At 45.1% G+C, this 13,462-nt stretch overlaps 1 protein-coding gene across 1 annotated transcript in view; it reads left to right on the top strand.

Annotated features, from left to right (window-relative positions):
• The window catches only part of stam (signal transducing adaptor molecule (SH3 domain and ITAM motif) 1), a 73,543-nt gene extending 61,451 nt beyond the window's left edge, over nt 1–12,092 (top strand). The window contains exons 10-14 of the mRNA XM_028803359.2: nt 963–1,050; nt 1,176–1,230; nt 4,032–4,188; nt 8,628–8,809; nt 11,526–12,092. Of these exons, the coding sequence (XP_028659192.1) occupies nt 963–1,050; nt 1,176–1,230; nt 4,032–4,188; nt 8,628–8,809; nt 11,526–11,742 (699 nt within the window). The 3' untranslated portion in view covers nt 11,743–12,092. The remainder of the gene's footprint in view (nt 1–962; nt 1,051–1,175; nt 1,231–4,031; nt 4,189–8,627; nt 8,810–11,525) is intronic.
• The last annotated feature ends 1,370 nt before the right edge of the window (nt 12,093–13,462 follow it).

Genomic DNA, 13,462 nt, shown 5'->3' with positions numbered 1-13,462 from the left:
TCGCCACTTTCTAGAAAGATGCTTAGCCTTTAGCTTAGTGCCAGCTCTGCTGCCACGATACGACCTTCTTACCTCGTCAGGTAAATAGGGAACCACACCGGCGCGGGCATTTGTTCTCAGCGCTTGAAGTTGACTACCTGAATAGACGAGTCTCGGTGTGTAAAAATCCATGTCCACGTAGTAAAAAGTGTACAGGAAACGAGTCCACATAAAAGAAAGTGGTAGGAGTGATCAGAGAAATAGAGAAAAAGGTAGAAGTATAAAGTCATACACGAAGATGCTGGAAAGGCTGCCACTCGCGGTGGCGCCGGAGTCATTCAGAATACTGACATCAAAAATTCGGAAAATGCCAGACTCCTAAACATAATTTCCTTTGGCAAATGCATAATATGCCATGTTTGTGAAGAAATAAATACCTTCGACTAGAGAGGTGCCAAGCTTATCCTTTAAGTGAGCTGAATGTCCATAAACCAAAGAGCTATAAATCAGGCACTTGTAAATCCCAATACAGAATACACAAAACAAACAGAGTGGGAGCTGACCAGTGTCTGAGTAGAGAGCCGAGTGGGTGGAGGCTATTTAAATAGCGCTTGGGGTGGAGCCTCAGCTGCAGCATCATGGCCCCGCCCCCCTGGGCTCAACATGCAGTACACAAGAACTTATAACACGTTAATAACATAATAGAATAATGTGTGACGAATAAGCAACACAATATTCATTATTAGACCTATTAGACAACGAAAAGAACAAGTTAAAGGAAAGAAGACCTGAGCCCCTTGACTAGCATGACACTAAGCCCACGTCTGCCTAGTCGGGGATGCTGCTGCTGGCTTGTCAGCTCGATTGTGTTGATGCTGAAGTGTCTTTCCAGCTCCCTGATTGCCTTAGTATTGGATTTGCTTTTCCAGTAGAGTTGTTACATCACTGGCGCTCACAGCCCCATAATTTGCTTTCACTTCTAGGATAAAATGGACCAGTTACTGCTGATGCTGCAAAGCGCCGATCCCATGGACAGCCAGCCGGAGCCCCCAGAACTCCTGCAGCTGGAAGGTAAGTGACCAGCGCTGTCATTTCCCTTTCCGATGACACGAGATCGTTTGATTTTTTTTTTTTTTCATCAAGTGCTCCAACAGCGGGTAAGGTGCCACTCTTTTACTGCCCTTCCTCTATTACAGGTGCTTGCCATCAGATGGGACCACTTATCGACTTAAAGCTTGAAGACATCGACAGGTAGGGAGACACATTATAGACTCGGTGTTGTGGGTCAGACTTGAGCCTCTTTGTTTTTTATGCTTTTTGTTTGTTTTGTTTTTTTCATCTTTTATGAGCCATAAAGCCCAGATTGATTATTATTACAATAATAATAATATTAATAAAAGTATTTTTTTACATTTATAAAGCACATTTCTCAATACTCAAAACGCTTGGTGAGCGAGAAGCCACTTCAGCCACCACCAATGTGTAGCACCCACCTGAATGATGCAGCGGCAGCCATTTTGTGCCAGTACTCTCACCACACATGAGCTGTTAGGTGGTGAATTGGTGAGAGAGATAGCCAATCGGAAACAAGGGAGGATTAGGGGGCCAGAATGACCAGGCTATGGTGGGCAATTTAGCCAGGACACCTGGATACACACTTCTGTTGCAGAGAGTCAATTGTAATGAGTGTGATTAGTGAAGCTGTTCCTGGAGCATTCATTCCCTTCCTTGGTAGTGCCACTGACAGCACACAACTGACTATGGGTGGCAAACTACTTTCAGAAGATCTCAGGGATAGAGTTGTGGACAGACATAAGGCAGGAGATGGAGACCAAAAAATCTCAAACTCTTTATCCATCTCAAGGAGCTCAGTAAAGTCCATAATAAAGAAGTGGTACTACTAGGACCCTCCAAACTGGATGGAAGAGCAAGAGGCCAATAGCCAGTTTGAAGGGGTTACAGGATTTGATGGCAAAGAGTGGTCATTAATGGTGTGCATGTGACAACAATTTCACAAGCGCGCCACAATTGTGACTTGTTCAAGAAAGGCCACATTGAGGCTCGTTTGAGCTTTCCCAGAATGCACCTTGGAGATTCTGATGCCAAGTGGAAAAAGGTCTTATGGTCAGGTGAGACCAAAATCAAACTACTTGGCCTCAACACCAAACAGTACACCAATGCAGCTCACCATCCACAACACACCACACCGACAGTAAAGAATGGAGGGGGCAGCATCCTGTTGTGGGGGGCCTGGGGCTCTTGTTAGGGTAGAAGGAAAAATGGATGGGGCAAAATACCATCAAGATCTTGAGGAAAACCTGCTACTCTCTGCCAGAAAGTTGAAGATGGACAGAATGTTCACCTTTCAACATGACAACGACCTGAAGAACACAGCAAAACTGACCACACAGTGGCTGAAGAAGAAAAAAGTGAATGTCCTGGTGTGGCCAATCAGAGCCCAGAGTTAAATGACACTGAAAATCTGTGGAAGGATCTGAAGATAGAAGACCACCAATGGTCACCATCCAAAGTGACCGAAATTGAAGAGTTAAACTGTAAAGAAGAGTGGGAGCAAATATTACACAATCAAGGAGTGCAAAGCTGACAGAGAAGAATCAACAGAGTCAAGGCTGTCATTAAAGCAAAAGGGGGGACAACAAAATGACATTGACACTGGGGGGGGGGGGGTCCTTTATTAGTCTCAGTAGGTGTTGTTTTTGATTTTTTATAATTCTTCTGAACTGTAGCTGTGATTATCTTTCACTTGGATGTTAGAGGTGGCATTGAGTAAGTAAAGCTGGGAAGAAATATTAGTGTGTGTGTTTGCATTTAAGGCTGTTAAGCAACAATAGTGGGAATATTTCGAAGAGGGGGATTCTTTTCTTTTCCCACTGTAAATGTATTTAACTTGTTTTAAATGATAACCTCCTTTCCCATAATAGAATGCATAATCCATATATACATACATATTCAGGCCAGAGAGAAGCCAAGGAGCAGTACACCCCTCACAGCCAGTTCTTCAGGTGGGGAAACGCTGTCAGCTGTACGTCCATCTGACAGGAGTGTTCAGTGGTATGGAGGCGCTTGTGACTTGGCGCTCGATCCTTGTCATTATGACCTCTCACATGTTTACATATTCCTAGATATTATTTCTGGTCTGAACCCAAAGAACACCTTCACCTGTTCTCATCACTTATGACAGACTTGTGTGTTTTTGAACCATGTTGGTCAAGCAGGCCTCAGCACTTTTACAATAGCCTGCTTGTGTGTTTGACCTTCCCATGTTTTCTGTCCATCTCTCCAGCCTGCGCCTTCCACTTGTCATTTGTCCATCTCTCTGGCACTCTCTCTCTGCTCGTATGAGTCAAATTAGATACAATGATAGTGATAAACGGCAAATGTTGGCTGCAGTGTCCTTAATGCTGCTGTGCTTACCTTGTAATTACCTGCTTAATTACAGAGTAATGAGGTGTTATTACCTTGTAATTACTGTGTGATACGGTGTAATGCTGTAATTAAGCACTCAACTGTAATTGTTATTGCACAATTTTTACAAGTATGTGTGTATATAAATAGTGGGATAGCAGTTACAATTGAGTGCCTAATTATAGCATTACACCGTATCACACAGTAATTACAAGGTAATAACACCTCGTCACACTAACTATACAGGTAACTACATGGTAAGTATTAGGGACACCCAATCTAAAGTGGCACCCAGAATTCTTCTGTCAGTGTGGCATTTCAGTTTTTTTTATTTTTAATACATTTGTACACATTTCTAAACTCCTGTCTTCGATTTGTCATTCTGGGGTACTGAATGTTGTTTGATGTGGGGAAAAAAAAATGAACTTCAGTGATTTTAGCCCAAAGCTGCAACACAACAAAATGTGACAAAAGTGAAGGGGTCTGAAGACTTTCTGAATGAAGTGTAACCCACTGACATATGAAAAAGCCCACATGGCGATGGTAACTTTGTTATTTTGATCGTTTCCGACGGGTCTTTCAATGTCAGCTTTTCCACTGAACAGTCTGTGATTTGTATATTTTAGGAGACACTCTGAATTGTCGGAGCTGAATGTCCGCGTGATGGAGGCCCTCTCGATGTATGCCAAACTGATGAACGAAGACCCAATCTACACCATGTATGCCAAGCTTCAAAGTCAGCAGTTTTATGTGCCGCAGGCGGCATCTCCAGGTACCTCGCAGGTAAGCGGAGTGGCATTTAGATTGGCCTGTGGCAGGTCACTTGTAAATGACAGGGAATTGTCCCACAATCATCAGGAAGAAAGTATTTAAAAAGATGGAAGTCACATCCTGAGGGAGAGATGTGCCAGTCCTAGGAGACTTGCCACCTTCCACGATGAGTAAAATCCCATCTGACCCCACAGTTTCATCTGCACTTAGTTGGGGGGCACTGGCTTTGCTCCCATTGTTATACATCACAGGCCAATCCATTCATGAACAAGAAAGACCAAGAGGTGCCATAAGGCCTTAAGAACAAATCAGCTTGGTAAAGGAAGTTGCGGGTTCCGAGAGCCCTTATTGTCATTTGACAGCTCATACCAGCTTTGGAGGCAACTCATGCCCCTTCTTCAAAAGCTGGCATATTGTAATCTTTCTAGTTAGCCAATTAAAGGGGTCATTTTGCTTGACTTCTCACTATATTCATAATGGCTAACACGGTGCAACACCCTGGTACTGCAGACAGCTCTACAAAAATTCAAGTATTTGAGGGTCACTGATCCAAGAGATGAAAGTAGCACCCACCACCGAAGTCAACAGCCGGATCATCCAAGCAACAACGGCGTTCGCCTCGCTCAAGTGGTGTCTATGGAGGAAGCCCAACATCTCCCTCAAGACTGCTGATTCTCCTGTATGGATCCAGCGGCAGATCCTGGGTGTCTCCTTCCAAAGTGAAATCACACGGATGAACTGCAGTCACCAAGCAACGGTTGAAGAGGCAACACAACTGAAAAGGTTGAGATGGTTCAGCCACATCTGCAGAATGAACACTTGCTGGATACCATGCAAGCGACTTTGGTGGAAACGCCCTGAGGATTGGAAAGTTGAAAGGGCGGTGCCTCTTGAGGAGGATCTGAGAAACCAGCGACTCAGCCTCAACGATGTCAAAGCCGTAGCTGTGGACTGAATAGCCTGGGATGGCGTTACACGTAAATCCAGCAGCACCTACAGCAGTGTATGGACTCCTCCGGAGGAAACCCATCTTATCACCAGGTAAGGATCAGAGAGTGACAGAGAGAGTCTTCATTTACGTATTTATAACACTAGAATCCCTGAAGGCTACGAAAAAACTCATAATCCCGAGCCACCTTAAATTCCTTCGCACCTCTCCGTCAGCGTCTTTTTGTGTTGTAAATGTGCCGATCAGCACAAGCAGCCTGCTGTTCCCATTCCCACCCTTGATGGAGCTCAACTCGGGCAAAAAGTTCTCCCAGCTCAAGTGTGTTTATCGTGGTGTGAGGTGCCTGGAGTTGTAGAGGTTAAATAATATCTCGTTAGGGCATTTCATGTGTGTTCCGTGTCTACAACGATATAAGTAACAATTCAATTTTGTTTTTATATAAAGACCATCACAATACATAATCACAAACTGGACTTTGCACGATACCTTGGTGAGCTTTGTAAGCCGTGCTGTTTCGTTGAAGGACTGGTGTGGGGCAGACTGACTGGCAGGATGATGCCCGACCTGTTGCTGCATCCAAACGGTGCCATATTTGGCCTTTACGCCTGGTGCACCTGCATTGTTCTTATATGTCAGGGAACGTTTCTTGCGGGGAAGGCTTCTGTTTTGAACCCTCGTCCTCATCTGAGTTCACCTTTGTTATAGCAGGTCTTTATTTGAAAACTAGTAGTGTCAGATCTGGGCGAGCGTGAACACGACTGAGAGAATAAAACTGAATACAAAAACAACATACATTTACAGTGACTTTTACAGACTCAAATCAAATGTATGGTCTTATTTTATAACAACAACAACAACATTTATTTATATAGTACATTTCCATACAAATAATGGAGCTCAAAGTCTTTACATGATGAAGTTAAAGAAAAAAAAAGACAAAATAAGAATTAAAATAAGAGAACACTAATTAACATAGAATAAGAGTAAGGTCCGATGGCCAGGGAGGACAGAAACAACAAAAAAAAACTCCAGACGGCTGGAAAAAAAATAAAATCTGCAGGGGGTCCGAGGCCTTGAGACCACCCAGCCCCCTCTAGGCATTCTACCTCACATAAATGACCTCAATCAGTCCTCATTGTATTCAGGGATCTCATGGAAGAACTTGATGATGATGGTCATGTGGACTTCTGGTCTTTAATCCATCAATGGAGGGACATCACTGTGCTTTGATCAGGTGGTGGTGGCGCAGATCGCCAGCACAGAAAACCGGAAAAAGAACAAAAGAGAGAGTAGGGGTTAGTACGGATTTTAGAGCCACCATGAATAGTAATGATAATTAATTGAATATACAGAGCATCAGGATTAAACTAAGGATGAAGTTATGACAAAGCCATGTTACAGTAAAGTGCTCCACCGTATCAGCCTGGCGAATTCCTATTGGCAGGCTATTCCAGATTTTAGGTGCATAACAGCAGAAGGCCGCCCGCCTCACCACTTCTTTTAAGTTTAACTCTTGGAATTCTAAGCAGACACTCATTTGAAGATCTAAGGTTACGATTAGAAGTGTAAGGTGACAGACATTAGAAAATATGGATGGAGCGAGATTATGTAAGGCATTATAAACCATAAGCAGTATTTTAAAGTCAATTCTAAATGACACAGGTAACCAGTGTAGTGACGCTCAGACTGGGGTGATGTGCTTGGATTTTCTTTTCCTAGTTAAGATTCTAGCAGCTCCATTCTGTACTTGTTGTAATCAATTGATGTCTTTTTTTGGGTAGTCCTGAGATGAGTGCGTTACAGTAATCTAGTCGACTGAAAACAAAGCGTCAGCTCATTTTTCAGCGTCTTGTAAAATTATAAGAGGTCTAACTTTTGTTATATTTCTTAATTGAAAAAATGCTGTCCTAGTGATCTGATTAATATGTAATTTAAAATTCAGGTTAGAGTCAATAGTTACCCCTAAATTCTTTACCTCCTTCTTGACTTTTAATCCTAATGCATCAAGTTTATTTCTAATAACCTCATTATATCCATTATTGCCAATCACTAATATTTCAGTTTTCTCTTTATTTAGTTTGAAAAAATTACTACTCATCCATTCAGAAACACAAGTGAGACATTGTGTCAGTGAATCAAGAGAGTCGGGGTCATCAGGTGCTATTGATATTATAATAGTAACAATAAGAGCCACTCACTACTCAAAGCGCACCCGTTCGGAGTCGAACCCGCGACTTCTTGATTATGAGACAGTAGTAGTTTACTGCTGTACCACCCAAAGTGGTCATATCAGTGTCGTACCCTAACCTGATTTCTTTTTCTGCTTGACTAAAAGTGCATTTGTTCTGTTATACTTGTACTCTTTGTGAAAGGGTTTATTTGATATTTGGACTTCAGACTTCACACACATCTACATTTCGTCAATTATTACAATAACATGAAAAAGTTTCTGTTTTAGTGATGTGTTCAACATTTCTTGCCTCGTATTTCCAGTTCTCCTCCATTTGCAATGATCACTGTAGACGGGGCACACACATGAAATGCATGTGTTCCAATTAACGTTATATTATTTACCCAATGCAACTCCAGACACCTCACACCCTGATGAGCACACTTGAGCTGGGAGAGCTTTTTGCCCGCATTCAGCTCCATCAGTGGGTTTGATGGGATAGCAGGCTGCCTGCTGCTTGTGCTGATGGGCACATTTACAACACAAAAGACGCTGATGGAGAGGTGCGAGTGGATTTAAGGGGGGCCGGGATTACAATTTTTTTCGTAGGCTTTAGAGATTCTAGTGTTCATGATTCTGAGGTAGTTGGTGCCACTCTCTGTTAAGTGCAGTCGTCTAGTCCGACTACCCAGTGACTCACTCAGACTCCTCAGATTTTGTTTTTATTCAAAATGGTGGGCTCTAGAATGTGCATGAGAGGGGCCCACCATTCAGTGTTTATCCAGAAGTGCAATGCATAGGAGGCAGTGGTGAGGACTAAGGAACCACAGGGGGGTATTGGACCTCTCAAACAGAAGAGAAGCTCGTCTGTCTCATGTCTCGTGTTTTACATAACCTGACGGAATGAAATAAAGAAAAACAAAGGGCCGAGATTATGGCCGAATTCTCCATATCTGTTTACCCTTCGTACAGCACCGGCTCTGTCAGACTGCATGTCATTGGTGGGAAAACAACTCTGCTGGAAAGTCGTCACGCGGCTGTTAAACGTGATATGAGCAGCAGTTCTCCATTTATGGTCTGGCGACACGATTAGCAGTGCAGTCAGCAATTCTGACGTACCCTACGACTAGAAGCCACGGACGTGACATCATCGTTTGTGTGGACGACTAGGTTTTAGGCGTATTTGACAAGAGGCTTACTAGTTAGTAAAGGGCATCTGACTTTTGAATCTTTGTCTTAAGCAGCGGTTTTTTCTCAATTTTGTCTAAATCTTTGTTTTGCCCCCGGTGGCTTCAAATCCTTTACCTGCCCTTTTTTCGATTCTTCTTTTAGGTATACACAGGACAAGCTACAGGGGGCACCTTTACAGTGAGCGGCCCCCAGATGGGCACAATCCAGAGCTACAGCCTCACGCAAGAGCAAAACCCATCGGTGAGCCAAGGTGCCGTCACCTCGAACGTGCCTGGTGTGGCTATGCCCAGCCCACCGGTGCCTGGGCCAAATTCCTTCTCAGGGTAAGAGCACCAACTACTGATGCCTAAAATGTCCAGTCTGTCTGTTTATTGCCCAGTTAATGTCTGACCGGAAAGGAGGTGCAGGGCTCGGTCATTTTTTACATTTTGTCACTTCTCCAAACGGGAAGCTCCGCTAATCTGTCACTTTTGAAAATGTAACAAATTGCCAGGTAATGTGGCCTTTCTTTGAACCTCTGAGATGCAAGGACTGCCATGTGAAAAAGTAAGTGCACCCCATGGAAATTGTTGCCTTTTTCAGCATATTTGATCAGGCAAACGCAGCAGCTCTTCATGCAAACGGGGCCTGCAGATAAAGGAGAAGTTCTAGAACAAAGAACACGTCAGACTGACACGGGATCTTCATTCATATCATCTAAATGAATGAAAAATGATTTGTCACATGGAAAAAAAATAAGTCCACCCCTACACTGATCAGCACTTCAAATTCATCAAATTAGAATCGGATCTTCCAGATGATGGCCAAGTCAGTGTGTCTGTCTGTGGAAAGAGTGTCGACCGCGTAGAGAGGTTTACTGATCTTGGCTGTGATATTCATGTGACTCTGGTGACTCCTCCTATGAAGTCAATAGATGGATTGGGAGAGCATGGGGGGGGAGGGGGTCATGAGGTCACTTTAAAGGGGTGTGTGCTGGTCCTGATATCTCTGTAAAAGGACGAAGGTCCAAGTCTGTACAGTCCTGGTGCTTCCTGTTTGTGAGACATTGATGCTATCCAGTGGCCTGAGATGAACAGTGGACTCCTTCATGTTTGTCTCTTCGGAGAGTCCTCGGGTGCCGCTGGTCTCCTTTGTGTTGCTCACGGAGTCCCAAATGACCTGCATTGGGCGACCCAGCTCATTACTGACCAACTGAGTGGCTGGACCAGGCCAAGGGGGGACACCCATGGAATACCTGGCTGTGACAGATAGAGGGTCATTTCTGGAGGGTGGGACTGGACCGCACATCTGCCTGGGGGGTTGCCAACCAGGATCCTGAGATGTTTCGTAGTGTGGTGGGTGTGGCAACCTGACCTGACCTATAGACAGATGAGGTGCCAATGATGAGACCCTCCTTATGGGCTGTGAATGTGGACCTGACCGTCTTATTTTAACCACAGATGTCGAGGGTCTGCTGTTTCTTCTCATTGCTCCTGACATGAGTGGTGTCATCATGCCAAGATCTAAATAGCTCTCGTAAGTTTCTCAGAAAGAAGATTGAGGATGCCAAGGAGTCTGGCAGAGGGATTTCAAAAGATGGCCAAATTATCCCCACTGGGAAGAAACTCGTCAACAAGAGGTGTAGGTTTCAAATGGCTGCTAATTTGTCCTGGACTGGACTGTCCCAGCAGATTCAGCCCAAGAGCTGATCATTTGATACTAAAGGAACTCGCCAAGAACCCCAGAATTTTATTTTTGGATCTGCAAGTAACTCTTGCCAAAGCTGGCATCAACATCTACAATCAGATAGAGATAACACTGATTGGACCTGCCAGGAGAAACCCTATGCTGTCCAAAAAGAACAATAGTTTGCTGTTGAACCTTCTGGAACAGATGAATCAAAGGTCGAGCGGTTTGGCCCCAGTCACAGTAGATGTGTTTGGTGGAAACTGAAGACTTCATTTCAGGATTAGAAGAACCTCAAACCAGCTGTCAAGCATGATGGTAGATGTGCTCTGGTTTGGGGTTGAGGCCTGAGCAGACTCAACATTCGGCCTCATATCAAAGTATGCTTGATGAGAAGGTGCAGCCATTTATGTGAAAGTTGAGGTGGAACCCGAAACACAGTAACAATCCAAAGCACGGGAGTGAATCCACCACGGAGAGGCGTCAAGAAGATGAAATGGAGGATTATGGACTGGCCAAATGAAAGGCCTGGTTTGAATCGCACCGAACAGTGGAAATTTGTAGGACATGCATGAAGACCCACAAACATCTTGTAACTGAAGGGATTTTTCATGAAGAAGTGGTCCAGAATTTCACAGCGTGGTCATCTGAGACTGGTGGGCACTGGTGTGAGACTACAAGACGTCATTCCAACTAAGGGGGGGCAATACTCGCTTCTTAGGCCAAGAGTGGCCTTCCTTTTCCCCCTAGTAGACCACGACATCTACAGATATTTTAGTTGAAACCCTGACTGAGGAGGCCCCGTGTTCCTCGTGTTTTTACTCAGGTGGCCCCCCGTTTGCATGAAGCTCTTAATGTTTGCCTGTTCAAATACGTGGAAAAAGTCAACAGCTGCCACAGGGTGTACTTACTTTTTCACACGACTGTATGTGCCCCACCTTGACATAAAGGAAGCAGTACATGGGCAGACATTTCTGTATTCAAAAATAAAAACAGTTCTGGCCTATGGGGTCGCTTCAGTAGCCCTGAGTGGTCCAACTTCTGGGTAGCCTCCAGGGTGAGGTGTCAGAGTCACGGACCGCCGTGTCATAGTGACGTGTCTCCATTTCTGTCTCTTCATTAAACGAGACCCGTGAGGAAAACTGAAGAGAAGAACTGGACGTGTCGAAACACCAAGGAGCAGAAACAAAACTCGAAGGCACTGAACCGTAGGGGGGTGACACCCTGAATCTGTCCTCTGGGATTCAATCGCTTTAGACGCTCGGTTTCTTTCCTTTATTAAGTTCAGGGGTCTCGAGCTGTGCTGTTGGCATCAGAAGATGGCTACTGACACTCCACTCTGTTTCTCTCTCTCTCTCTGTCTCTCTTTTATAGCGCCTTGGTAAATTCGGGATCGGGGAGCGCATACCTGAGCCAGCCTCCAGTTTATACCCCTCCAGCAACAGCGGTCAGCATGGATGTGCCCGCTTACCCGAGCGCTGCCACCGGTGCCCCCCAGATGGCCAGTTACACCATGGACCCCGCAGCACTTGCACAGCCAGTGGACGGCCAGCAGCCGCCGGGTTTCTCCTCCCAGAAGGCCCTGCTGTAGGACTGTGAACATGACTCTTCGAGTATCCCTTTGTCCGACTACGGCTGGCGACTCTCTCGGGGGCAGCAGAGACCCCCTGCGGTGGGTTCTGCTCACTCTAAAGGGTCGGGAGGATGGCAGATGCGAGGACATCCACGTGACATGGGGCACTTGTGAGGAAAAGCCGTCTTATTTATTTATTGTAGCATCTCGTGCCCCCTGGATGTTAAGCGGCGGTGTCCGGCGCGGCCGGCTGGACGCTCCATGAAATATCCCGAGCTTGGCTCCCGGTCATTTGTTGTACATAAACTGAGATGTAAGTTTTGGTAGGAGGCGCTCTCGAGCCCAAATACGAGTCTCTGTTCAATTCATTTAATTTCCTGTCCTGTCATTTGAACTAACTGCTAGTGATCGGCGTATTTTAGTGCGTTTTTATTTCGATTGGAGTGGGCTGCTCATGGGGGGGGGGGGGGGATGAATCGGTAAAGAAAGATGGGCATGACCGACACTGGCATACAGTTTGGGGAGTCTGGGACTTTGGAAGAATGTTCCTCCGGTGGGTTTCAGTGCACATTTGTTGAGAAGCCATAAAGAACAACACTGAAAGGAGTCCTCGTGTGTCCCTGCGCTCCTCTGTTACCCCGACTCCGTGACACAAAAGAGTCTAAACTTTAAAACACATCACTTTATAGAGCACCTTATATGATAAGACCCCCCAGATGTGGGCCAGGGGTCTGCAATTTTATAGAATCTTTCAGGGTAAGCGCGCTGATTAGGCTTCTTGCAGGTCATTGCTCTGCTGTTATATAGCGCCTTTCACATTAAGCTCTACTGTATAGTCATTTATATAGCACCTTTCATGGAGAGCTCACTCACAAAGCTGTGGACCAGTGCTGTGTATTTAAATGTGGCACCTTTCACAAAACCTCTTAATAGGGTGGTGATCAGTATTTTTATAGCGCCTTTCACACCTGGATGTGTGCTGCCTGTTTATGTAGTGCCATTCACAGTGACACCATCGCAAGGCTTTATGGAGTAATGACGGGCATTTATGTCCCAAAGCTTGAGCTAGCACTGTGTTTTTATTTTATAGCGCCTCTCACATTAAGCCTTGTTCCAAGGTGCAGCATTTATATAGCGCCTTTCATGCTGAGCCCCATTATAAACCAATTTGTGCTCTCTGCATTTCAGTGGCACCTTTCACGGTGTGCTCTGTCATATTTCTGTAACGCCTTCCATGGCAAACCCTGTCAAGATGCCCTTTAGGTGCCAGCGCTGTGCATTTATGTGGCACCTTTCATGGTAAGCTGTGTCACAAGGCTGTGGACCCGCTCAGTGTATTTCAACATGGAACCTTTCACAGCAGCCCCCTCTCACAAAGATACTTACGCAGTAGTGATTAGTATTTTTATAGCACCTTTCACAGTGACACCATCACAAGGCTTTATGGAGTAATGACTGCTATTTTTGACCCAAAGCTTGGGCTGGCACTGTGTACTTATTATATAGTGCCTTTCACATAGTGAAAGAGTACAGCCCGGACACAGACAGGAGGACACGTTTTCAGCCATCACCACACGTTTATTCACACTACTATTATTTACAGTCACTATGTGCACCGCCACCAAACACCCCCACAGTCTCTCAACAGTCCAGGCTTCTCTCTAAGCCACCTCTCTTTCCTTCTCACACTCTTCAGGCCTCTCCTCTCCGACCTCGTCCTTCTCCTCACCCGACTCCA

This window comes from Erpetoichthys calabaricus, chromosome 6 (assembly GCF_900747795.2).
Source record: "Erpetoichthys calabaricus chromosome 6, fErpCal1.3, whole genome shotgun sequence".
NCBI classification, from domain to species: Eukaryota; Metazoa; Chordata; class Cladistia; order Polypteriformes; family Polypteridae; genus Erpetoichthys; species Erpetoichthys calabaricus.
This window is presented reverse-complemented; position numbering and strand designations above follow the sequence as displayed.